Source organism: Sturnira hondurensis, unplaced genomic scaffold (genome assembly GCF_014824575.4).
Source record: "Sturnira hondurensis isolate 20B ecotype Veracruz unplaced genomic scaffold, ASM1482457v3 Scaffold0005329, whole genome shotgun sequence".
Taxonomy (NCBI): Eukaryota; Metazoa; Chordata; class Mammalia; order Chiroptera; family Phyllostomidae; genus Sturnira; species Sturnira hondurensis.
The window spans coordinates 1,753,791-1,781,238 of record NW_028077960.1 but is presented as its reverse complement, the minus strand read 5'-3'; the positions used below and the strand labels follow the sequence as shown (position 1 = coordinate 1,781,238).

The 27,448-nt window shown below is 38.5% G+C and overlaps 1 protein-coding gene across 2 annotated transcripts in view; it reads right to left on the bottom strand.

The window, feature by feature from the left end:
* Positions 1-27,448, bottom strand: part of SIN3A (SIN3 transcription regulator family member A) — a 68,361-nt gene that overhangs the window by 31,651 nt on the left and 9,262 nt on the right. For both annotated transcript variants that reach the window (XM_037046990.1, XM_037046988.1), the window contains exons 2-8: positions 16,164-16,384; positions 10,219-10,398; positions 5,034-5,140; positions 4,100-4,382; positions 2,777-3,028; positions 2,060-2,212; positions 1,761-1,919 (exon numbers count right to left, since the gene is read on the bottom strand). In XM_037046990.1, the coding sequence (XP_036902885.1) occupies positions 1,761-1,919; positions 2,060-2,212; positions 2,777-3,028; positions 4,100-4,382; positions 5,034-5,140; positions 10,219-10,398; positions 16,164-16,352 (1,323 nt within the window). In that variant the 5' untranslated portion in view covers positions 16,353-16,384. The remainder of the gene's footprint in view (positions 1-1,760; positions 1,920-2,059; positions 2,213-2,776; positions 3,029-4,099; positions 4,383-5,033; positions 5,141-10,218; positions 10,399-16,163; positions 16,385-27,448) is intronic.

Genomic DNA, 27,448 nt, shown 5'->3' with positions numbered 1-27,448 from the left:
TTTCATGTGTCCAAATGGTTTCCCTGTTAACCACCGCTGATTAATAATTTGCAACAAGTGAGAAAATTCAAGCCGCTGACTCATTGTATAGCCTACAAGATTTCCACCTGTCTCCTCTCTTTCAGCTTGCCCGTCAGTTTTTTACCGCAGAAGTTCAGATTATTCTACTACCCAAATATCCTCTCTACAAACTGTCACAGAATTAGTATCTTTACTTTTCCATGGGCCAGAAGGAACTTTATTTGGAACATAATGCCACTGCCTTGCGTTCCTAGCTATGGACGCAGAAGAGACTGTTTGTAAAAAGAGCTGGACTGAATTACCTAGAGTGGACAGAAATCAACCTTTAACTTTCCATGAATTTAAAAATTCATGGAAAGAACATAGCATATCTTCCTAACAGAAGGAATAACTATCTTTCAGCAATATCCACTCAGGCCAATTTAAGACTGTTCTTTCAAAGGGAACAAACAGGTCATAACATAACTGTCAGGCAAGAACTGACTTTCAAAAAGCAACACCTCAACTATCTGTGAAGAAACACAAACTCTGGGAGAAGTAGCACATTTACCTTTGCCACCCCAGAGTCTACTTGCTGAGGAGCCATAGCCACTGCTCACGCTGCCTGAGCAGAAAGTAGGTAGGGAATTCCAATTCCCAATGTAGTGTTTCCACCTGTGGTTAATCATGTGTGGGAGAAGACCAACTGATGAGTGGAGCAAATCTGCTGACCTGATGTTTGCTATCTTATACATAATGCTTTTTATTGAAGAAGTAGAAACTATTACTATGTTCAACTTGCTTTCGAAAGAGAAACCATTACAAACACTAAAAAAATAATCCTTCAAAAGTATCACGGGGGTGGGATGGGATGGGAGTAATAGACAGAAAACTGTAGTTGAAAAATAATTAAATAAAAAAATTGGGGAAAAAAAGTATCAACAACACCTAACACGTCAGTCTTTGTAGTTATCTGCTTAATCACCGGTCATCTCTTACTATTAGAAATTCTACCAGCTTTTATTCTTTAACAAGCTCTGCAAACACGCCTCTCTTCCATGTTATAGACTGCTTTAAAATCTACTGAAGGAACATGCAGTCCCTATACCTACCCCTCTCCACGATAAAGAGGGAGGGAGCAGGACCAGCTTTCTGCAGGCAGATCAGCATTGCTGTGACAAGTCACTAAGAGTAGTTTAAGACCTCCTTCTGCTATAACCAAAGGTCCTACAACTTGGTAGATTAACAGGAAACACACAAGATCAGGCAAACCAAAAAAGGACCGGGGGCAGGAGAGGTCTCTAGATGGAACAGATCTCATAAAGCACAGGCACTTTACTCACAGAAGAACCTCAGAGATCACTGACTTGTATCTGAAACAATTATCAAGCTTAGTATCTTTCTTTGCACAAGGCAGGTTTAAGGCATCAAATCAGAAGAAAGAAATTAATGTCTCAGAAACTCTTGGCAGAAAACAAAAAATAGATGACACCTATCAACAGAGAAAGAGAAAATATAGAGAAAACCAATAAAAACTCAAAAAAGCACAGTGACCTGTGTCATTAGTGGTATTCTAACCTTCTTTTGCAAAGCCAGATAAGAAGCTTTGCACTCAGTTTCTGTGACATGTACCCTCACTCTGAAAATCCAGGATCCAATGTCTACATGTGTAGGCTAAGAACACAGAACCAACCCTAGAGTACCTGTCCACTACACTTGCTCCTGAAAGCCCAAAATGAGCAGCAGCTACTCCTCCGTACCTTCACCGGAGGGGTGGTTCCCGTTCCGGAATGCCTCCGGATCTGGCAGCCATTCTGGCTGGGCCTCTGTGGCTTGTTGTTCAGTTGGGGCTTCTTCACAGTTCCTCCATGGTCATTTCTCACAGAATCAACCTTTTCCGCAGTTGTTTTACTTAAAAGCTAATTAAGACATATGAAAGAGATTAATGTTCTCATCAGAGCAAGCAAGTATCATTTAGAAAAAAGTGATTTTCTGATTCCAGCTTCCTAACTCATATAAGATAATTCTAAATAGCATAGTTCTTCTAAATAAAACTTACCACAGAGCTGTTGGCGTCTGGTAAAAACTGTCCAAACTCTGACAACAGATCTTCCTGATTTTTAAAAAGACGCGCCACCTGAGCATAAACCTCCTGCTCAGTCAGTGCTGGAGTGTAGTTCCCTCCAGCTTCCTTGGCATTTCGCTGCTCCTTCTGATAAATTGCAAATGGGAAGAGATCATATTGAAAGAGCATTGTTTTGAATAAATCACTTTTGTACATATTTTGAAATGTATGATAGGAACTCTGTGTTATCTACTTGGGCTACATGTAGCTGTAGACTTTAAGAACAAAGTCTATACTCTTAGAAACTGTTTAGACTACAAGCTTTGAGGAAGAAGTGGAAGATGGTGGCTGGCAGCTCCTTCTAAAACCAGGGCAGTTAATACGTGAACACGCAGGGGACTGCTATTAATTGATACACGGAACATTAGAGAAACTTCTCCTCCTTTTGTAGATTAACTTTATGACACAAGTCATCCTCTAAACTTCACACATAAGTAACTATTTCACAGGGCAGTATCTTTAAAATCTTTATTTGCTAAAAGACAATTAAAGCCAGGCAATCAATGCTTTATAAATACATTATCACCATTTCTAAGTGGTTTATTTTCAGTAAGAACTAGGGGACACAATAATATTTATTTAATTTCTTTTGGACTAGATGTCTTCAGAGGGTGACCTGGTTAAGACAAGTTGGAAGGGCAATTCTCTCACCTGATATGTGTGCAAGATCTCCAGGAATGCTTTGTAGATGTCTGGTTGGCCCTGGAACCTGTTCTTGATCTTATTAACATAGTTGATGGCATGATTAAACTCCACAGGCTGATTGTTCTGCAAGGATGGGGCCGTTCCCAACGAGATTGTCACTGGTGTATGAGGTTGGACGGGTGGAGAGCGAGGGGATGCATATGGTGGGAGTGGGGGGGTCTGCTGGCTGGCGGGAGTATGTGCTTGTAGTTGGGAAGGCTAAAAAGAAAAAAGTCTTTATTCTCCTCAGGAACACAGATGGTTTGACACAGGAAAAAAAGTTCAAATGAAAGAGAAACAAGGTATTTGATTAACCTATTTATTCACGTTGGCCAGGCCATTTCAGTCGAATTCAAATCACATTGGGCAGGGGTGAGAAGTGCAGAGGGCGCACAATTATAAATCAAATATTTCAGTCTCAAAATTTCTAAATACAGCCTTAAGAGGAGAAATAGAGAAGAACTTTTTATATGCAATTTTAAGCACACTAGCTCAACAGGTGCAAATACAATGAAAAAAAAACCTTCATTCTACATATGCTGTGTCTTTAGTGTCAAAAAAAGACACTCCAGTGTCATAGCACCTCCGCATCAAAGTCTCCTGTGCCAGCTTAGTCCAACAGAACTGTCTGAAATGATGGAATGGTCTTATCTACACCGTCCTGGATGATACCAATCAGCCACATGAGGCTAATGAGCACTTGAAATGTAGTGAGTGCAACTGAAAAAGTGGTTCATTCCCAGTAAGAATTAGGAGACACAGTATTTATTTAAATCAATTTAAATTTAAATATAGCTACATGTGGCTAGTGGCTACTGTTATTAGACAGTGCAGTTCTAGACCAAGAACATCCGTGATCATTATCACCACTGTCATCAACAGGATCGTCTGCTTAGCTTGATATGACCTAATCTGGTAAACTGAGTAACTTCTGTGAGATGATGATCATGTAGGCAGGAGCATAGTATGATAATAAGATGATCATATCTGCCTGTGCTGTCAAAGTACCACTACACAAGCAAAACTGCTGCCTACTAAGATGCCCTTGGGTTCAGTAAGCAGAAGTTGGGAACAGGAAGAGTCCTTATAGGCTGTTGATGTCTTGATTTAAACAGACATCTAAACATGTGGTATATACATGTGAACCATTTTATAGGGATGTGACTACTGACCCTTCTCTGATGAAATCACTGTAACATACATATCTAGTCTTACCTAAAGGGGAAATGTCAAAGGAGGGTGCTTTCTAGAGATGCATTTCATGTGATGTAAAATTTTCTAAGTGCTCACCTTGTTGACTTTGGCAGGTGGTGGCTGAGGAGCTGGCTGGGCAGGAGCTGGAGCTGACTGGGCTGAAGGCTGGGAAGGATGCTGGGGTGGTGGTTGAGGCTGGGGCTGGATGCCATGGGTGGGAATCTGATGAACCTGGCCAGGAGTTGTCACATTCACCATATCATTGGTTTGCACCTCAATCTTATAGCCAGGGGGCAAGAAGGTATTAAAGCCCATAATCAGGTCTGGGTGGCCTTTGAATAGCTGGGATACACGACTTATCACTCCTGGAGTGTCAATGCTGATTAAAAAAACAAAAACAAAAATTAAAGATGGAAAAACACTCCAGTAAGAAAAAATTTTCACATTACATTCTCTAAAAGGAAAACAGATAAAAATCAATTAGCTTATTACAAAATTAAGAACATACAAAGAAACCTGAAATTTCAAAGACATTTACTTCATATTTGAAGAGAATATGGTCACAACTTTGAACAGAATATATATTCATGATAACAGTCCTGATACTCAGATAAACCTAAAGCTGCAATCTCCATGCAAGATCCAACCTGTGATACACCAGTACAAATCATGTATCTATATTGTTCAGATTAGTTAGCTATTTTCTTATAATAGTGAACCAGGCTGGAATATTAGTGTATCTTAAGTCAAAGAGCAAGTAGCCTGATCATTTCAGTCTACCTCCATCGATTGAGGTGAAGTCCTAAGAAAACTTTAGTTAAGTAAAATGTACCAGTAGGGAGAAAACAAAGATCTAGGGCCTATAATTTTCATCAACAAATTTCTACGTACAAGTAAAACATACCCCTGAAAATTAAACCCCTAAAAGGAGACATCCATTATTTTTCAGGAGAGTAGAATAAGCTCTCCACCCCCTGCCCCATCAACATTCCAAGCACAAAGCTTGAGTATAGCCACATACATCTTTTACCTTTGTGATTTAAATTCCTTCATGATGTCAAGGAAATCATTGTAGACCTGAGGCTGACTACCAAACTGCAGCTTCACCTGGTCAAGATAGGATAGTGCATCTTCCACCTGAGGCAGGTAATAAAAAGAAAGTAAGACAAAAATTATTAAAAAACAAATGACTTATGCCTAAATAGAATTAATGTAGTAAATGAAATAGAAATATATAGTAAATACACATGAAGTATTAAAAATGAGTATGGATACCAATAATAAAACTCAAGCTTCAAATAAAAATCAACTCAAAACCTGTAGCCTTGCCTTGCATAATTCTGGAGGGAATGACTTGTGAAGAATACACATTGATATCTTATTGACTTACTTTTTCATTTATTCATTTCACAAATATCTAGTAAAGCCACAACATGCTATACCAGGCCCAGCATAAGGCACTAAAGGGTCAATGACAAGCCATAATCCCTCTCTACAGAAGTTCACTCACATCTAGCTGGGAATCCTAACACAGTGGGATAAGTGGTTAATCACTGAATACTCAAAAAGCACATGAGAAGGACATGAAGGCTTCCCCAGGAAGTAATTGATAAACTGAGTATAAGGATGAGTACAAGTTACTAAAGTGAAGACCCAAGAAGAAAGTCAGAGCAGCCCTGGCTGGTATGGCTCCGAGGACTGAGTGCTGGCCTGTAAACCAAAGGGTGACCCGTTTGATTCCCAGTCAGGGCACATGCATGGGTTGCAGACCAGGTCCCCACTAGGGGATGTGCAAGAGGCAACCACACAATGATGTTTCTACCCCCCCCCCTCCTTCCCTTCCTCTCTCTAAAAATAAAACCTTGAAAAAAGAGAGTAAACAGCCTGTGCAAAATCCCAGACAGGACACCATACCGGTACACTTGGAAAAATGCAAACAATTTACTTTGGCTGGAGGATTTGTGGCGAAGAGGAGGAATGGTGGCAGGAAAAGTGGCAAGAGATGAGAGAGCAGAGGAAGCAGAACATGATCCTGAAAAGCCTTTAAAACTTGTTGGAAAGCAACTGAGCCCTGGCTGTTGTGGCTCAGTGGACTAAGTGCTGGCCTGTGAAGAGAAAGGTCACTGGTTCGATTCCCAATCACGGTACATGCCTGTGTTACAGGCCAAGTTCCCAGATGGAACATGCAAGAGGCAGCCAATTGATGTATGGCTCGCACATCAATGTTTCTTTCCCTCTCTTTCTCCCCTACCCCGTCTCTCCAAAAATAAATAAATAAATAAATAAAATCTTAAAAAAAAGAAAGCAATTGAGATTTTTATCATCTGCATTTTAGTGTATTCATTTTGGCTACAGTGCCGAGACAAACTGGTGAAAGGGCAAGAGAGATTGAAAAGGGGCAGGAAAACCAGTTATGCTCTAAGGCTGCCTGGCTGCTTCACATGTGAACAATTGTGGCTTGATTTATAGTACTGACCAAAAGAACAAGGAGAACTGGATATATTCAAAAGCTTTTTAGGGCCCAGAAGTGACAGGGACTGGGGACTGACTAATATGGGAGATAAGGGAGAAGGAGCCTTCACTAAATTATAAAGTATTCGAGCATTCACAAAGAGGAACTGTTTGAAAGACTAGAAAGCTGTGAGTTGGATTTAGAACAACTAAATTTTTAGTTACTGAGGAGATATCCAAGGAAATTACCTACAAGGTGTTTCCTATATATTCTGGGATTATTTTAAATTACCTATTTTGTTGTGTATAAATGCAAACCCATGTTCTGTATGCATTATACACAAGATTATTATACCCATTATTATTATACCCATGTATAATTGCGCATCCTTACCCCCCCAGATTTGGGTATAAAAGTGCACATTATACATGGTAAAATACAGTATACAAAATTTCAAGTTTACAAGTTTCAAAAATAAGTATGTGATTTGATAAACTCTACTCTTGTGATAAATATTGTGAAATTAAATATTTATGTTCAAATAAACTATTAAATGACATTTCAAGAGTTGCCTAAACTTCTATAATAGCCACAGTTAATCATGATTATTTATTTCAGCATTACTAAAGCACAGATCATATACTTGACCCACTCATTTGATGGTTGGTTTTTCTTTACAAATAATATGACGATTCCTGTTGAAATTCAATACACTGTTTAATTCATATTCAGAACTATCCATATTGAAACTGGTCATTAATGACAAGTTGATGGAACATAAAACTCATTAAATTTGTAGAAAATACAAAGACTCTGGAAGATATTTGAAAACAGCATTTATAATTTGTGACAAATGAGGACTTAAAAATAAACAAACACCAAAACCCCCCCCAAATAAAAAACAAAACAAAAAACAAGCTCACTATGGTATAATTACTACAGAGAGAGAGAGAAAGTACAGAAACCTAAAGGAAAATAAATTACATGTGATGTGTATACGTTTAGAAGAAAAGGTACAGGTCATATGTGAACCCCTATTTGAAAAGCAGTGATAAAATAACAATTATGCTTAAAAAAACTAGCTTGACACCCACATGAGATATGCAAATGTAAAAACAGTGCATTTTTGGACCATAAAACACACCTTAGGTTTTAGAGGAAAATAGGAAAAAAATTTTGAAGCAAAAAAAAATGTGGTAAAATATTTAATAACATAAAATTTCACCAATGTAAATGTAAACAGAACTCAATAGCAGCATTAACAGCCATTATTCCTCCCAAATTTTTGGTGGCAGGGAATATTGCATCTTACAGACAGAAAAATACGGGTAGTAAGGAAATCCTCTCATTACCTGAAGTATAGTTCAAGAGCAGGTATGCAGTTCTATGAACCACAACTTAGAAAAAAATCACTTAGAACTAGTCATTTAGAAGCTACACATTTAAGGAGGTGCTAGGGAGAACCTTAGACTCTGCTGATGCACATTCCTGCCTCACTTCCACAGGAACTTAATTAAGGTCCCTAACCTCCTTAAGTTCATGATCTTATTGGGGAGGAGAGGAAACACAAACTGTTAAAAGAACTTGCTAAATATCTGTGCTGCCAAATATCTATGCTGGTGTCATTCAATAAATAACTAAACCACAGAAAGAAAGCCTTAAATTATTTATATCTTCCTTGTCAATATGCCAAAGACAAAAAAAGTTTAGACAGTGCTGATGCTGGAAAATAACCTACATGTACGTTCTCATTGGACACTTCCTAATTACAGAATATAAATGGCTTACAGAAGTGAATTCGAATGCTCATAAAGCCTTTTAAGACTGATCTAAAAATGGCAGACAATGTGGGAATGCTGAATTAAATTACATGAAGGCACAAGAAAGCATTTTATCTCTTCACATCAGAAAGAAAATGCTGCAAGTTTCTGTAGTCAGGAATCACATTCAAGAGCTTGTAACTAAAAGAACAGAGCACAAGTCGTGGGTCAAGTCCTAACTGGACCCCATGACTCACTCTGTAACCCTAACTCCAAAGCCCTTTCTTGCTTCCTTTACAGTTCCTGTAAAACAGATAAAGCATAGTCTACTTACACTCTAGTGAGGAGGATGAGTAAAATTGGTGCTATGCTTTGATAGAGCTGATGACAAAAGCTATAGAAATAAATATATTTTCATTAGCTTAACAGCAAATTTATAAGGTCTTGGCCTTGGCTGATATAGGTCAGTGGAATGAGCATGGGCTGTGAATCAAAGGGTTGCCGGTTCGATTCCCAGTCAGGGCACATGCCTGGGTTGTGGGCCAGGTCCTCAGTGGGGGCCACGTGAGAGGCAACCACACACTGATGTTTCTCTCCCTCTCTTTCTCTCTCCCTTCTTCCCTCTCTAATAAATAAATAAAGAGTTAGATAGATAAATAGATAAATATTTTTTGCAACATTAGACATTAACTGCCGAGTACAGTATTAATATGGAATTAAATCACATCAAACCAACTTAAAAAAAGTATTTTCAGGGACTGGTGAAGTGCTAACTCTATAGCAATTAATACATTTTGGTACACAGACATCACTCTACAAGCAGAGACTAAAATGTTATAAGGAAAACAATTTAGCTAATTCATATTTTCATTCATTTTTGGGGGGCTCAAATATAGAGCCCCAAGTGAAGTTTCAGGCCCAAGTAAGTTATACTCTTTAAAGACCATGCTTAAATACAGTCTACTCATTACTTAAGCTAATACAGAAAACTAAAGTTTATAAAATTCTTTGCTACAGCTCAGCTTTAGTATGTTTTATATTTATGTACCGTTTACTTTCCTTGGGCCAATATTAAACAAGTTCCTGGGAAACCATAGAAAGGAGGGCAGGGTCAAGGAGAACTAGACCAAGTATCAAGGAAACAGAAGGCTGACATATTTGCTATACACGATGTTCTTCAAGGGTATACTGTTCATTCCTACCTGCATACTTGATACAATTAGGCTGATAGGACCAAATAAAGATCTGATATCTTACCTCTTTATAGTTCTTTAATTTTTATTTCCTGCACTTGAATTTAAGCTTTATATAAATGTAAAGAGAGAAAAACTAAAATCTGGAACACTCACTACAACAATTACACCTTTAAAAAAATTACACTCAAGCTGAGAGAGAAGGTTAGATGGGGACACGAATTTCACTTCTCCACAGATGCCTCAGATTTCAGAGGACTGAAAACCTACGGCACATGCTCAGCAGAACAGATGAAAACACTAACACTTCATTCAAAATTAAAGTATTTCCCCAAACTTCCTGCAAAAGGAGCATGTGTTTTACTAAACATGAACTCGAAGATGCCAGCCAATTCAGCTATTCATAAACAGAAATAAAAAGACTAAACCATAGGAGAGTACTGGGCCCATTTACTGTATAGGACTGTAGTCAACCATGTGTATGGTACAATACAACCTTATACCATGGTAAGAATTAAGAACTAAGAGTTCAAAAGGACGCATCCTAAAAACGAACTTAGTTGATATCATATGCAAAAGGATGCTCAATCCTGATCTGAGTGCCATGCATTCATAAATTCCAGAAAAGATTCTTGCATGTATTTTCTGGATATTAAAGTGGGGGATCTTAGTAGATTTCAAAACAACAACAAAAACCCAACCCCCAGTCTAGTGTGTTAAAAGTTGTAACATCACTAATAATAGACTGAAGCCAATATTGCCTTCTACGAGAGTAACTTCTTTGATGGAAGGAAAAGAGCTGAACACCACCTTGAGCCTCTGAAATTGCTGCTGTCCCTGCACTGGTGCAACGGGAGGGGCTGGATGAGCATGACTCTGGACCACCTGGCCTCCATGGGGCTGCACAGCTGTTGGGTGGTGATGGCTGCTATGAACCGCTGCTATGGTGGGTCCATGACTGCCACTGGAGCCCTGTGGCACAGCTGAAACCTGGGGTGGACAAAATAGATACATAAGAGTTCAAGGCTGTGCATTCTTCTCCAAATATGTCTAAAGAACATGTATATACAAAGATGATTAGAAACCCAAATTTCCCACAAGATGAAATTAGTGAAATAAATTATAGTCCATTCATAACAAGATTCTCTGCATTCTGTCATATATTATATAGCTCAGTACTTCTCAAGCTATCTATGGTAAAGCACCAGTTTTTCTTTTTTCTTAAATTTCAATCTATCATGGGCCACTACTTTTTATAAAATACAATGAAAATGAATTACCAGAAAAGTGAAATAAAAAATATATATGCCCACCCTAACTAGTGTGACTTAGTTAGCTGGGTGTTGTTCCATGAAGCAAAAGATCTCTGGTTTAATTCCCAGTCAGGCGCACATGCCCAGGGCTGTGGTTTGGTTGCAGCGGGGGCACCTTATAAGAGGCAACCAATTGATGTTTCTTGCTCACAAAGATGTTTCTCTCCCTTTCTTCCCCTCTCTTTAATAATAAATAAATAAAATCTAATAAATAAATAAAATCTTAAAAAACCCCACATAAGCCTATAATTTTCATTATTGAATTTTACAAATATAAAATTATAATGTTGGCCCTGGCCAGTTAGCTCAGTTGGTTAGAGCATCTTCCCGAAACACTAAAGTTGCAGGTTCAATCTCTAATCAGGGCACACATAAGAAGCAACCAATGAATGCTTAAATAAGTGGAACAACAAACAGATGTTGCTCTTTCTCTCTTTTTCTCTTTCTCAATTAAAAAAAAGAGAAATCAATACATAAAAAATAAAATTACAATGTCTAGTTGCCATAAAAGTTTCTAAACACTAAATTTCTACTTATAGGTTAGTAAGAAACTATATACCTCAGCTGTCTGTGGACATTTTAAACAGCTCTGATATAGATGCAAATATTTTAACATTAAAAAAATGTTCACAATCTAGTAAAAGGTAAGGGGAGTTGAATATATAGTGGCAGAAATTTGACTTTGAGTAGTGGGCACACAATGCCTGGAAATGTACACTTGAAACCTAATTTTATTAATCAATGTCATCCAAATAAATTTAATTTTAAAAAATGTTCATAATCCATAAGCTGAATGGATTCATGTGCTCCACATGAATTCAAACTTTAAAAAAATTTAAAAACACATCACTGGTAGTATATATAATACGCTTAAAAGATTTTAAGCCCTTACCCTGACTGGCACTGGCTCACTTGGTTGAGCACTGTCCCGCAAAGTCAAAGGTTGCTAATTTGATTCCTGGTCAGCAGGGCCTGGTTCCCCCATAGCAAGAGGCAACGGATTGATATGTCTCTCCCACTCTTTCTCCCTCCCTTCCCCTAGCTTTAAAAATAAATAAATAATAGCCCTGGCTGGTGTAGCTTAGTGGATTGAGTGTGGGCCTGTGAAGCAAAAAGTCACTGGGATGATTCCCGGTCAGGGCACATGCCTGGGTTGCAGGCCAGGTCCCTAATGGGGGACACACGAGAGGCAACCACACATTGATATTTCTCCCCCACTCCTTCTCCTTCCCCCTTCTCTAAAAAAATAAATTACGTATTAAAAACAAACAAACAAACAAATAAATATATAAAATTTTTGAAGAGAAAGAGAGCCCTGGCTGATATGGATTGAGTACTGGTCTGTGAAACCATAAGGTCACTCATTCAATTCCCAGTCAGGGTATGTGCCTGGGTTGTAGGCCAGGTCCCCAGTCTGGAGTGTCAAGAGGCAACTGATTAAATTTCTCTCCATCTCTTAACCAATCGATGTTTCTCTCCATTTCTTTCTCCCTCCCTTCCCTTCTCTCTAAAAAATAAGATCTTTAAAAATAAATAAAGAAAAAAGAAAAAAGTTTAAACCCTAGACAAAACTTCTCAAAATGTTAGTATTTTATCTTGTGGTGACAGGGTTAGAAGATTTTTACTTTGTCTTATTTTGCTTATCCTTATTTGCTACTTCTAAAACAAAAATTTCTTCCAAATTATTGGTGGTTTGACCTTAGACATCTTTCTTTTCTATTGTCTGATTCATATTCATTCTCTTTCTCATCCTCTTATAAGTTTAGGGGTGACTTAAAGCACAAGCTCCACTTCTTCCCATTTTTATCACAAGAAATACGATATAAAATTTTCAAAACTCTTTAATTTTTTCTATTTCAGAACTGTTAATCACTACAGAAGACAGCGAAAGACGAATATATCTGATTTGTCATACCTCCAAAATAAGGAGAGTAAATAATATGAAACTTTCTCTAAACAATGTAAGTTGTGTACTACAACTTAAAAGATACTTCTTCCCCCAAGTCCCTACAAATTTATAAAGATTATCCTGGGCAAAGGGGAGGGAGGGAAATTGAGCAACTACTTATAAATCCACAGAAATAACACACTATACATTAGGAGCAAAAAGAAACTATTGAGACAATTTTAAAAGCTCTAATGTATCTTCACAAGAGGGTTATTATTCTGAGCTTCTAATTCAAACATGCATACGTTGGACAGGTCTTTACATGGCTTAATTGGAGTTCATAGTGATTTGAGATGGCTGGTTTTACATAAGCACATTATAGTTTCTAATATAGGAACAGATGTAACTTATCTCAAATGTAGGAAACGATCATGAACTTGTTCAGATAAAAGTAATCAGCCAAGGAAATCAAGCAACCTCTCTTCCAATTTGTAATGGAAAGAGTTGATCTGTAGCAGTCTTCTGTACATGAAGTACATCAAAGTATTAAAGTGCTTTACGGGGAACTACTAGGGAAGCAGTCCCTCAGGACGACTTCAGGACACACCTCCGGAATCACCATAACCTACTTCACCTGGTTTCCTTCTTCTTTGTCTTCTTATAGCTAAACAATCTGACACAAAGTGTCAAACTGCTTTCAAGAAAAAGTATACCAATTTACATTCCCAGTACCAGTCATAGCTTTTTAAAAGTCACTATCAATTTACATTGAAGAAGGTCTCTCCAGACCAGTTAAATAAATTATGGCTCAGATGACCTAAGTTGTTGTATTATAAATGCAGTGATTTTTAAAAAATAACTTGGATTTATACATACATATTCAAGTGGAAAGTTCACATATTAAGTGAAAAGAGCAAACAGCAGAATAATGTATGTTGTATGATCCAAATTGTGTAAAAAGAGAACTGTATCTAGATAGCTAGGCAGATAAATACTGAGGTCTGTCCAGAAAGTATTCAGCCATATATTGTGAGAGACATTTCTTAAAGGTATAAGAAACATTGTACATAAGACAATGACAGCTCAGTCCCCTTCAAAGTAGACACCCAAGGACCTCACACAGTTCTCCCAGCATTTCTGCCACTGGGCAAAACACTGTAAAATCCTTTGTTATAATCACCACCAGCTGCCCCATTGTATTTTACTGTATTTCATCAAGGGTCTGAAATCTCTTGCCTTTCAGAGGTGATTTTGGTTTTGGGAAAAGCCAGAAGTCACAGGGCACCAAATCTAAGCTGTAGGTAAGCTGAGTTTCCAGGTCATTTAATATTTTGCTAGAAGACTCTGCATGAGACGTGATACATGAGCAAGCACGTTGCTGTGATGAAGGTGACAATCACCAGCTGTCCTTGACTGTGGCCATTTTCATCGTATTGCATTTCTCAACCAATGAACACCGAGACAGTACTCCTTATTAATTTTTTGGCCTTAAAGGGCATACTTGTGACACCACCTTCCTAATCAAAAAACACAAAAAAACATGGTCTTGATCTTGCTGCCACTTTGCCGTGCTTTCTTTGGGCGTGGAGAACCAGATGACTTCCACTGGGATGACTGGGCCTTCATTCTGGATCACAGCTGTAGACCCACCGATCTCTGGTTATAACCTTCTTGAGGAAATCTAGTTCACTGGTAGCAGTTTGAATCAAGTCATTAGCAACTGCAGGATGATGTTCTTTCTGCTTTGGTGGTAGAAGCCACAGAACAAATTTTGCCGTGACATGTTTCATGCCAAGATGCTGCGTCAAAATCTCGGACACAGTAGTTTTTGGAATCCCCACATCAGCTTCTAGTTCTCACACTGTCAGTCGGCAACCTTTGTTGATTGCAGCCTGTACACGTTCAACAGTCTCAGGTGTTCTGCCTGTTGCAGGCCTTCCAGAGAGTGGATCACTTTCAACAGATTCTCAAACATCTTCGAAGTGTTTGTGCCACACTTTTATTTGCACTGAATTCATTGCATCATCCCTGAAAGCCTTCTAATTATCCAAATAGTTTCCGTGGAGGAATGTTCATGTTAACACAAAATGTGATTCAGATTTGTTGCTCTACTTGCTCAGTCATTTTGAATGTGATGGCCACACAGTACACATGCTCACTCAACGATGTCTACCACCCCACTGACTAGTACAGTGAAGTCAGCATTGTTCACACATGTGCATTCCAGTCTCTCTGGCTGCCAGGTTACATCAATGTCATGCAAAGCGTTCTTGTTATATTAACAATGACTGGACCTTTTCCAGACAGACCTCATCTAGATATGTTTGTATATGCATACAAAATTTTGGAAACCCAAGAAATATACCAGTGGGATATAGTCTGAGGGGTCAGAGGAAAGGTAATCTTACATCTTTTTAAAAAAATGGTGATGTTGTCCTAGCTGCTGTGGCTCAGTGGATTGAGCGCCAGCCTGTGAACTGAAAGGCTGCAAATTCCATTCCCAGTCAGGGTACATGCCTGGTTGGAGGCCAGGTCCCCAGCTGGGGGTGTGTGAGAAGCAACTGACTGAAGTTTCTCTCACACATCAGTGCGTATCTCCCTCTATTTCTCCCTTCTTTCCCCAATAAATGAATAAATTCTATAAAAAATAATACATGGTGATGTTTACTTTCATAATTTAAAAGGACAAAAAAATTAAATTTCTTCCATTTTTCCAAAACAAACTGAACAGACGAGATGAATGATCAAGTTGGTCAAGATGTGGAACAATAGGAAAATATACAATGCTGGTGGAAATATATAAATTGGCACAACTTCGAAAGCCAATCTGACATTACCTGCTAAAGTGAAGATGTGTACACCCTAGGACCCAGCAATCCCTCTCTTAGATACGCAAGCAACTCTTCCTCATGTGCCCTCAAACCTGCTGAGTAGTCTGAAAGAAGATAAGGAGTTTGCACCAAAATGTAAACAAACTACTCCACTAATAAGCACACTGTTTAATTCAGATGCCTTTCCCGCCCCCCCATAGCAAGATTCTCTTGAGAAAGGTAGTATGTTCATTTAGATTCTGGTGCAAGCCACTGTGAATACCACTGCACTAGAGAACCAGCTAAAACATTCACAGCAGCATCTTCATAAGAGCATAAATCTGGAAACAGACTGATGTTCAACAGAAGAATAAATAAATTGGAAATATTCATATAATTCATAGCAGTGAAAAACATGAGTGAAAATTAAATACATGTTTTCATTTACATAAAAGTTGAAAAGTACCCAAACTTAACAATTTTATTGTCTAGAGAAACAAAATGACATATATAAAATCAAGGAAATGATAAATGCAAAGTTCTGATCAGTGGCTACTCTGAAGGATCAAAAAGGAAAAGAAAGGGGTTAGAGAGAAAGCACAGTGAACATACCTTACATATATCCTGTAAATATATATTATTTTAGTAATATTTTATATTTTACTGAATGCTTAATAAAGACTTTTCTGACTGAATGAAAGCATCATGCTGGCCTTGGCGCAGTGCCTTGCAGCGCCAGCTCACCTGATAGCTGGGAGTGACGGAGTACTGAATGCCTGTGGCTGACTGCATGGTCTCAGCCACGGCCTCATACACAGGAGGGGCAGGGGCGAGCACTCGGTGCTGGTGAGGAAAAGCCTCTGTGCTACCAGGGATCCGCCTCTGCTGAGCCGCATACACCGGTGACTCCTGGTCATCCAAACGTCGCTTCATTCTGCACTCATGCTCAGGGATGCACTAATAACCTGCAGAAACCACAAGCACAACATGCACACCAATTCGCACACTGTACCATGTGTACAATTTAGAACCAGTCCCCAGATTTAATATAAGCTCCCCTCCCAGAACTGATTAGCTACTTCACCCTAGTGACGATCACTGGGTAGGGAAAGTACGCGCTTGTGCGCAATACACCCAGCACGAACAGGTTATTGTAACTAAAAAACAAAATTTAAATAATAGCATAATTTAAATCAGTTTGGTACTACAGAATTGAAAAATAACTTCCAATTTAAAACATATAGAAAAATACATCTTTTTTCTTTATTCTTTAGCTTTCTCCTCAAATGCCATCATTCCTAATACTAGTTACATATTCACATGCTACAAAATCATTCAAGTACTTCTTCCTAACTCATTTCAAAACCTAATACTCTAACTGTGGTCTAATTTTTAAAATACCAATTGTTTCAACAATTAAATGGTACCATGGAAGAAGTAATGGGCCAGGAGTAAGAGAACCATGGTTCTAGGCTTGCCAATATAAGAAGCTATTTCAATATTCCATGTCAGTTTGTTTCTCCAACTATAAAATAAGGCTGAAATAGGTAATTTCTAAGGTTTCTTCTGACTAGCATTATTGAACATTAAGGAGATTCCAGAATCTCTTAATTTAATAACCCCTCTGTAGGGGGATACTTTTTTTCCTGCAGGGGACACTGTCTGTCCTTAAGAACACAAAAAGTCTACTAACAGTGGTCAGTCCCTGGCTGGTGTGGCTCAGGCAGGGAATTGAACCTGCCTGTGAACCAAAAGGTTGCAGGTTCAATTCCCTGTCAGAGCACATGCCTGGGTTACAGGCCAGGTCCCCAGCTGGGGGCGTGAGAAAGGCAACCAATCGGTGTTTCCCTGGCACACCAATGTTTCTCTTTCTCCCCCCCTTCCCCTCTTCCTAAAACTAAATGAAATCTTAAAAATAAGCAAACAAACAAACAAACAAAACCCCAAACCACTGGCCAGGAATTTGGTTGGGTCTTTTCAGAGCTATTCCAACACATTATCACTAACACAAACATATCAGTAACAATGTTCCAGCCATCCAAAGAACATGGGGTAGACCTTACCACTTTTTCATTCACAAAAACAGCTTTAAAAAGACACCACTCCTGTGGTGAGAAGATAAATAATACAGTAATAGTAGAAGATCTCAAACAAAAATAACCATCTGAAGCAAGGCTCTTTTTGTAAATAGAAAGGAAAGAAGGGGAGAGAGGGAGGGAGGGAGGAAGGGAAGGAGGGGGAGAAAAAGAGAAAGAAGGGACAAAAGAAAGAAGGAAAGAGAAAGAAAGGAAGGACAGGAGGGAGGGAAGTCTTTACCAAATTTCTAAGTCACCCATCCCTCTTTTCTTCATTCCCCAGGAGCATGAAAGCGCTGAAGGTGAAACAGTCCTCACAAAGCCTACCCTGGGCACTTCATCTCTTCTCCGTCTTCACCATCATCCTAGCCCTGCCTGGTGCTCTCAGTCTCAACCTTAAAATAGCGTCTGCTTTTTCTCACACCTCACGACCCTAAGTTAGCCCTGACACAACAGCACAATTGTTTCATTCCAGAGCTGCCCATTTAATGCTATCTTTTTGTAAATCTTGAACCACAAATGATCTCTTTCTATTGACTCTAACTTTAGATCAAAGGACTAAGTCTCCAAAATTTATGTATGATAATATATTGTACTCAGTTAACTGGAGTTGAAAACACAGTGCTGACAGATACTGAAGGAAAATAATATAAATGTCTCAACTGATCATGTTTTTTCCCAGGCTTTTATATATACATATTTTAAGACTTTATTTATTTATTTTTAGAGAGAGGAAAGGGAGGGAGAAAGAGGGAGAGAAACATCAATGTGTGGTTGCCTCTGGTGTGGCTACTGAGGACCTGCCCCTCAAAACCCAAGCATGTGCCCTGACTGGGAATCAAACTGGCGACCCTTTGGTTCGCAGGCAGGCACTCACCCACTGAGCCGCACCAGCCAGGGTAGGCTTTTATATTAAGTAGTATGTCTAGCTCAATATTTCAAAACTTTTTAGACATAGTAAGAGACTGGAAATAAAGACTTACCCATGCTATGTGATACTTACGAGCCACCAGTCAAATGACTATAAAACACTCAACCACAATCTATTTTGAGATGAGGAAACAGGTCTAATAAATGGACAGAGTAAAAAGTCTTAAAGACGTTTTAGCTGCTACTTCTATGCACACTGATGATCTAGACCATAGTTCGGTCTTCGGTTCTGGTGGTTTGAAACCTAGATGCTTAAACTCACCTTAGATTAATCTTTGTAACCAAAGCCAAGTCATCACTTCATAAACAGAAAATGAAATTTAGATCAGAAAAGCACAGCATAGGACTATGGGGAAAAAAGACTAGAGTACCCGTTAAGACCTGGACTAATCCAAACTCTGACTCGAAGCTCTGTAACTTTGGTTCTGTTTCCTGATCTGCAAAAGGAGATGATCAGACTACACTAATGATCCCCAAACACTGGTATATGAACCTTCTGCAGAAAAATGAAAAAGGGGAGAAAAAAGAATTGTGATAAAAATGTGATGAGTTTTTCATAGGTTAAATATTAAAAATGCCGTATTCTGAGATCATGTTCTATCTTTTTTGCTATTAAAACAGCGTTTCTTTTATAAAACAATTGTGATTTTAAAAAGTACTTAATTTCATTTCGCCTCTAAAGAGTTTGCCTTCCGAAAGACCATCTCCATGACACTAAAGAGGTTACACAGGGCAGATACGTACTTTCTCTGAATTACACTTTGCTTCTTTAAGAGTCACCGCTCTTAATTCTATTCTATTCTATTCTAACTGGTTCTCAAAAAATTGCTTCTTCTCTAATTCATAGCCACTCCCTTATTTCAGGCACTTGTCATCCCTTACACCTCAATTGTTTCCATCACCCTCCAGCTGCGCTCCAGTCTAGTCTACTTTCTACATTGCTTTCAAAATGGTCAACCCCAAATGCAAGTCCAATGTGGTTGTAAATTCACCACTGGCTTCCCATCACTTAAAATAGCAATCCAAATTCCTTGATTATGCCTATAAAATTCTGCCTTGCTGATTGGGGGATAATTTAACTTACAATGATCTCTCCAGCCCCCACCCTATCGTCCAGTCCTGTCAAATGTCTTCCCATTCCCTAAACAAGCCACAAGTCTATAAACAAACTTCTTCAAGGCAGGGTCCTTTCCAAATCTGTCTACATTCCCCCATAGTCCCAACACATCACAGATACTCAAATAATGGGTACACATAAGGGAAAGAATAATCTAATAGTTAACATAACAACAGTTAATTAGCAAATACTGAGTGCCAAGCACCATTCTACACAATTTACAAATTTAATCCCACAACTAGGTGCTGTTATTCTCTATAAGGAAATGGAAATACAAAGATTAAATTAACTGCCCAAGGTTGCACAGCTAACAGGCAAAAGCTTAGATATGAATCCATGGAATCTGCCCCCAGAGCCTGGATTTTTAACATACTCTCACAGAAGAGGAAAAACGAAGGAAGACGGAAAAGTTCCCTTTCACTTAGTTAAGGCACACATGCTCAAGCAACTCCAGCTTTAATCTCTAACACACTTAGCTCATTCACTGTTCTTCAGTATCAACCCAATAAAGCAGGAATGCCTTGGTAGCATTCATTTATTCAATTAAAATATTCAGTAAGCAGATATGATGGTGGTATACCATCTTGGCCCTTGCCTGTAAAAGCTTAAAAACTAGTTGAGAAGACCCTATATAGTTTCACTAGTAAACTAATAAATATAAAGTAAAATGATGCTTAGTACAAAGAAACTGGCTAAAAAAGAATGACAGTATTGTGTGGGTGAGTGTGCAGGTATCTGGTGGAAGGTTTTTTTTTGTTTTTTATTTATTTTAAGAAACAGGCTAAGGGAGGGAAAGAGAGAGGGTAAGAAACATCGACTAGTTGCCTCTCTTGCTGGGTACCTGGCTTGCAATTCATTTCGGGGATGTACCCCAACTTGAATTCAAACATGACCTTTTGTGGGAGGACGTCCAACCCACTGAGCCACACCAGTCAGGGCTGGTGAAGTTTTAGTTGGTAGAGACTATCTGGTTGACGACTTGCAGGCCAGCCAATTTCACTTCTAGGTCTCTACCCTACACATCTGCCAAGTATAAAAAAAATGAAATGTCTATCAATAGCTAAATAAACTTGATGTATTGGCATTAGGGAAACTACGTAGCAATTAGAAATATTAGGGTTCCTCTACAAGGAAAGCACTCTACAAGACCACACCTCAGTGTGATCTGATACAACAAAATGTACTTTTAAGATTTGTGCATTTCATTGTATGTAAATTTTGTGTGAAAAAGCAAAAGCAATAATCAAATACTGAACTCTAAAAAAGAACATGCATGCTCACTCAGGTGAAAGTATACAATAATGCCTGAAATTTTATTTATTTTTCATCTTCACCCTAGGACATTGGTGGCAGACACAAGGCTTATGGGCTAAATTCAGCCCTCCACTTTGTTTTATCCGGCCTAGCACCTTGTCTCTACCTGGCTGCAGCACAGAGCTCCTTGGCCCTAGAGTTAAGAGTTACATTCATATAGTCCTAAAATTACAAGGCTGATGTGGCCCCCAGGGAAAATGAGTTTGACACTCCTGGCCAAGGACATGCTTATTGATTTGAGAGATGGAAAAGGAGGGAGAGAGGGAGAGATAATCAAATGTTTTTTGCCCTGACTTGGACCAAACGCTGCAACGTAGGCATGTGCCCTGACCAGAAATCAAACCTGTAATGTTTGGTTTATGTAATGTCTTCAGCTCACAGGACCATGCTGCAACTAACTGAGCTACTCTAGTCAGGGCTGAAATTTACTTTGAAATATATCAAGAAATTATTTTGGAATAATAGATGGAGGGATGGATAGATGGATATATGATAAAGCAAGAACTATAAAAATGGTAATGATAAAACCTATCCCGGACTGGGTGGCTCAGTTGGTTGGAGTGTCATCCCATACACTAAAAGGTTGTGGGTTTAATCCCCAGTCAGGGTGCAAACAGGAGGCAACCAATCAATGTTTCTCTCTCATATGGGTGTTTTTCTGTCTCCCACCCTCTCTTTCTAAATCAATAAACATATCCTCTGTTGAGGATTTTAAACAAGGAAAAAATGTAGGTGGCGGCATATATGGGTGTCCACTATAAAACTCTATCAATTTGCTATATATTTGAAATTTTTCTTAAAAATTGGCAGAAAAGGCTAACAATACAAATCAGTTTACGAGTGGTAGAAATAAGTACTATAAATTTGGAAAGGAGTAGGAATGTGCACATTGGAGAAGACTGTATTTTAATTTCATTGGAGATGAAATTAAAATATTACAGTAACTACAGACTTACACGTGATAGTAATTTATACCTCTGCCAATTCATCTATCTGACATACAGGGTGGAGGAAAAGTAGGTTTATGATTTTGAGTACACAAAACAGTTTACTCTTGCATTATTATTTATTAATTATTGAATTATTTTCCATGTGAACTACAAACCTACTTTTTAAAAAGAGGATTTTATTGATTTAATTTTGGAGCGAGGGGAAGGGAAGGAGAAGAGAAGGAAACATCAATGTGTGGTTGACTCTCGCACACCCCCTCCTGGGGACCTGGCCCACAACTCAGGCATGTGCCCTCACTGGGAATCCAACCAGCAACCCTTTGGTTTGCAGTCCCACACTCAATCCACTGAACTACACAAGCCAGGGCTATAAACCTACTTTTGCTCCACTCTGTATAGTGCGCCAGTGTCTCTATGTGCAGGCCCTGTGCTTACAGCATTGGGGCTTTAGCGCTGAATAGGACAGACTTTCTGCTCTACAATAACCATGTTGACGTGACTCCTATCAGTTGATACACGCCTCACAACAGAGGGAGCACATCATAACCCCCCTATTTAAAGAAAAACTGACACTCAAAGAAATTAACTGACTTGTTCAAGGTCACACACCTGGCTAAAAGAGCAAGAGGCTAAAAGAGCAAGAGGCTAAACTCTCCTTAGAATATATGACCCAGATGGAGTAGAAATATCAGACTGTGGTATCCCGCTTGCAGAGAGGTAAATTAAAGGCTACAGAGAATTCGAATGTCAGCTGGTATGATTTTCAGGTGCTAGTGTCCCCCCCCAACTGTTTTGGATTTGGAGTTCACACTGTTTTCAGAACTCTTGTCTATGAAAACAAACTTAAAAAAAAAAAAGCACTTTGAGGGATTTTGAGGGATGAAACCTAGTGAAAAACACTTCTGTGAACAAACAATGTCAGCAGAACACCAAAAAGTCACCTGGCCTTGAGTGAAAATATAAAGTGGGAACAGCTCCAAAATCATGTAAAAGCATCATAATGCCCAAGTAAAGCAAGCAGAGAAGGGTAATTCTGACACTACACAGAAGGCTTCTGAAATGGGATTGAAACTGGAAGCACATGTAACAGATTTCAGACAAATGTTAGAAGGACAGAGGTAAAAGCTAACTCTTTCAGAGTAAGACAAATAAAAACCAATTTTCTAGTTCCACAACCTAAAATGTCTTTAATCACAATAAAGCGTTTCCCTCTTTATTCTAATCCAGACATTTCCATGATTATTAAAATTAAAAAAAAAAAAGACTTCCAGGAAGTCCAGGAAGCTCAGAGTCCCAAAGTTGGACTCAAGGAAGCACACATCAAGGCACATTATAATCATCTCACCCAAAATTAAAGAGAAGGGGAGAATCTTAAAAGTGGCAAGAGACTCTCAGCTGATTTCTCAAAAACAAAAACAAAAAAACAAAACACACACACACAAAACCTTGCAGGCAAGAAGGGGAGAGAAAGAAGTATTTGAAGTCAGGAAAGGCAAGGACCTACATCCAAGATTACTCTATACAGCAAAGCTATCATTTAGAATGGAAGGGCAGATAAAGTGCTTCCCAGATAAAGTCAAGTTAAAGGAGTTCATTATCACTAAGTCCTTGTTATATGAAATGTTAAAGGGACTTGTCTAAGAAAAAATGATAAAAAATATGAACACTAAAATGACAACAAACTCACAACTATCAACAACTGAACCTAAAAATCAAAAAACAAACTAAGCGAAAAACTAGAACAGGAACAGAATCACAGAAATGGAGATCACATGGAGGGTTATTAATGGGGAGGGGCTGGGGGAGGATGGGGAAAAAGGTACAGGGAATAAGAAGCATAAATGGTATGTACAAAATAGACAGGGGGAAGTTAAGAATAGTATAGGACATGGGGAAGCCAAAGAACTTATATGTATAACCCATGGACATGAACTATGGCTGGGGGGAAGGGGTGCAGAACAGAGGAGAAAAAAGGGGGAGGAAAAAAAAAAGGGACAACTGTAATAGCATAATCAATAAAATACTTTAAAAATTCCAAGTTGAAAACCCAACTTTAAAGGATCTTATTTTTTCATTTAGATTAAATGTCATAAACTGGCTTAAATGGAGACAATAAAATTATTTTAGTTAAAATCAGAGTAATAAGAGTATATAGAACAAACTACCGTATTCTGGGCTTTTTAAAGCGTAAAATACTGCACTTTCTTTTTTTTAAAGCGGGTCCTTTGATAATTGCTTTACTAATCATTTTTTAAAAAGATTTTATTTATCTTTAGAAGGGAAGGGAAGGAGAGAAGGAGAGAAATATCAATGTATGGTTGCCTCTCGTGAGTCCCCTGCGGGAACTGGTTTGCAACCCAGGCATGTGCCCTGACTGGGAATCAAACCGAAATCATCTGGTTCGGAATCCCGTGCTCAATCCACTGAGCTACACCAGCCAGGGCTGCACTCTCTTTTTTGAAATGCTTTTAATTTATGGTTGACCCTCTTGTGCCTTTTAATTTTGTGTTGAAATAATTTTGAATTAGACACATTTTTAAGTTCCTTTATTTATATAATTCAAAAAATCCTCTGAAATTATTCTCTTATTAGTGGTCAGCATCACAAAAAAATGTGTCTTGATCGGTATTCTTCAATGAACACTCTTGAAAAAAAAGGGGGGGGGAAGTTGCTCTTCAAACGCTAAGGAAATTTTATCAACGCATTAAGTGAATATAATTACTTCAACCCAGTGCAACTGCCCACCAGACTACTTTAAATCCTGTCTGAAATTTCATTTCTGAATTTAACTCTGCTAGAATAGAAAAAGTATTCCAGAATAGATGAAAAGGGCAATCTATTTAAATTTCCCATGTTACTTAGAATAGTTCAACAAAATTAACCTATTCTTCTAAAAAACAAAAAATGATGGCAGTGCCCTCGGCAGTCCTCTGGATCTGTCTCTTGCTTCAACAGTGTTTGGATGAAATGGACCCAGGGATGCCCCTTCTTCCAATCTCTGACCATCCTCCAACCTCTTTTGCAGTCACTACTTGTGGAACCACCTCAGCCATCCACAGCCTCTGAGACAAACCAAACACTGTTTTTTGACCTTAACTCCTTATTGTCAAACAGCCACAAACTCCCAAATCTGTCAGAATTATTATTCCTCTGATATGAAGGCTGCCATCAACTTGCCTCTGCTAGCCTCCTACACCTTACTTCTCTCTGAAGCCTTTCCAAATGAGTGTGGGAAAACTTGGGATGCCAATGGAAGCCACCATGGCCATGGAGAAGAGCCTGAACTGGGGGCCGTTTTTGATTTGCATGCCCTGGACTCTACCTGCAAAGACCTTCATCTCCATGACTTCCTGGAGAGCCACTTCCTGGATAAGGAGGTGAAACTCATCAAGAAGATGGCCCTGTCTGGTGTGGCTCTGTGGATTGAGCACAAGCCTGTGAACCATCTGAACCATCTGCAGGCTGGCCAGGTTGGTCAGCCCCCAGGCTGGACTGGGTGAGTATCTCTTTGAATGTCTCAGCCTCAAGCACAACTTGGAGCCTTTGGAGCCTGGAGGCCTTTGAGGGGCTCCCTCTTCATTATCCTGGTGTCTGGCTTTTGCCTGAGACTTTCCCTGAAACTTCTAGGCACCCTCAACCACCCTGGAGCCCTCTCCCATGCATTGGACTAAATGAAAACAATAAAGTTTTCTGCAGTAAAAAAAGAAAAGTAGAGGAAAGAAAAGAAAGGAAAAAGACTACCACAAGATCTAAGACCCAAGCCTCCCGTGAACTCAGTTTTACATACTTCTAACGAGATGGTCCTCAAACCAGATGAGATTTTTGCCCCACAGCACATTCAGCAATGTCAGAAGACATTTCTGGCTACCACAATTGGGAAAAGAGGAGGGCTATTGGCATTTCATGAATAGAAAGACCAGGGATGTTGTCAACAACCTACAATGCAGAGGACAGCTCCCAACACTGAATTATTCAGCACAAAATATTAATAGTGCCAAGGCTGAGAAACCTCAGTCTAATATTATGATAATCCCAGTTAGCATATACATTTGTGAGCTTTGGTGGAATTATGTCATACTGCAGTGTGACAATTTTTACCAAAGTGGCTCAGGACAATCATTCTGGTTGTACAAAACAATAACACTGCTTTCTTTACGACATATGATCCAGTCAACTTTAATCCTCAATTTAAAAATAAACTTATCATTATCACTTACCATTTGGGTGAAAATAATTCCATTAAAATTTTTAGTAAGAATTTAAACAGCAAATCCAAATTATTAGTCAAAGTTTTCCTGGTTTTGCAGGTATAAATAAAGACCCAAAATAGGCAATCTCCATCAAAATACAACTCACTAGTCACCAACTGTGATGCCAATTTGAAAATTCTGATTCCAGATTTCAGGTACATCTCTAGTGAAGTTCTAGCTTATGATCACTTTTGGGTCTTTGTTTTTCTCCCTTTCCCTTGCATCATCAAATACAATACATTGAAGACTTTTTTTCTAAAATTATTTTTATTTATTGATTTGAGAGACAGAGAGGAAGGAAGAGAAAGAAACATCAGTTTGTTGTTCCACTTACTTATGTATTCTCTGGTTGCTTCTTGTATGCACCCTGATCAGGGATTGAACCTGCGACATTGACATACCTGAATGATGTTCTAACCAACTGAACTGCCTAACCAGGACCCAAAATTTCAGTTCTTAATTTGGTTACAAAGAGGACAACAGTCTTCTAAGCTCCACACTACAAGCGTAATCAGTTTTAGACAATAAATACCAATTAGAATAATCAATCTGATTATTTTTTCATTTATACAGCATGTTCCCTTCCAATCATGTATTGTACATCCTTTTAGCAAAATGGAATGGTTCTGCTTCTAGTTGAAAATATTGCATTCTGAAGTCTTTCCTGTTGAATATCTAGAAGAGTTGCTCACGAAGAAATAGGAAGACAATATTCTCTCACTTTTCCCTCAGAAATATACTGTGAAGTCAAATTCTTTAGGCTGAGAAAATTCATCTAGGATATTCTCATCTGAAGACTCATAGTCTGTGACTTGGCTTATATTGCATAATCATGCTATCATCACCATTACAGTTTACATGCTGCTATCTATTGCACTATATTCATCTACTAGTTCCTCTAATAATTGTGAAATGTCTTCCTGTTAGTTTTCTTCTCTTTTTCATTATATAAGGAAAATAAAAAATAATGGGTTATTAAATACATTCCACGAAAGCTTTAAAAAATTATGACCGTATAAAGAATTGTCATATACCCTTAACCAGATGCCCCAAAGATTAACATCCTATATAATGTTTAAGATGCTACATCTCAACCTCTTTTACACTTTTCTTGAAAGATGCTGTAATGCTTTGGGCAAAAAGCAGTAAGAAAACTGAAGTGTAGAACTGCCCTGTCAAACTAAACAAGGACCCTTAGTACTTTTGTTTTTTCCTATGTGCTTGAAGAAAAAACAAAATCTGTCATTCTGCTTTAAAAAAGAGAGAAAGAGAGAGATGTATCAGAAACTGCTACCAATAAATGTGTTACTAACTTTGAAGCTAACTGCCACTGATTAGAGGTAGCCTCTGGGTAGCAACCCTCACATTTCAGTTTGCAAACCAATTATTTATC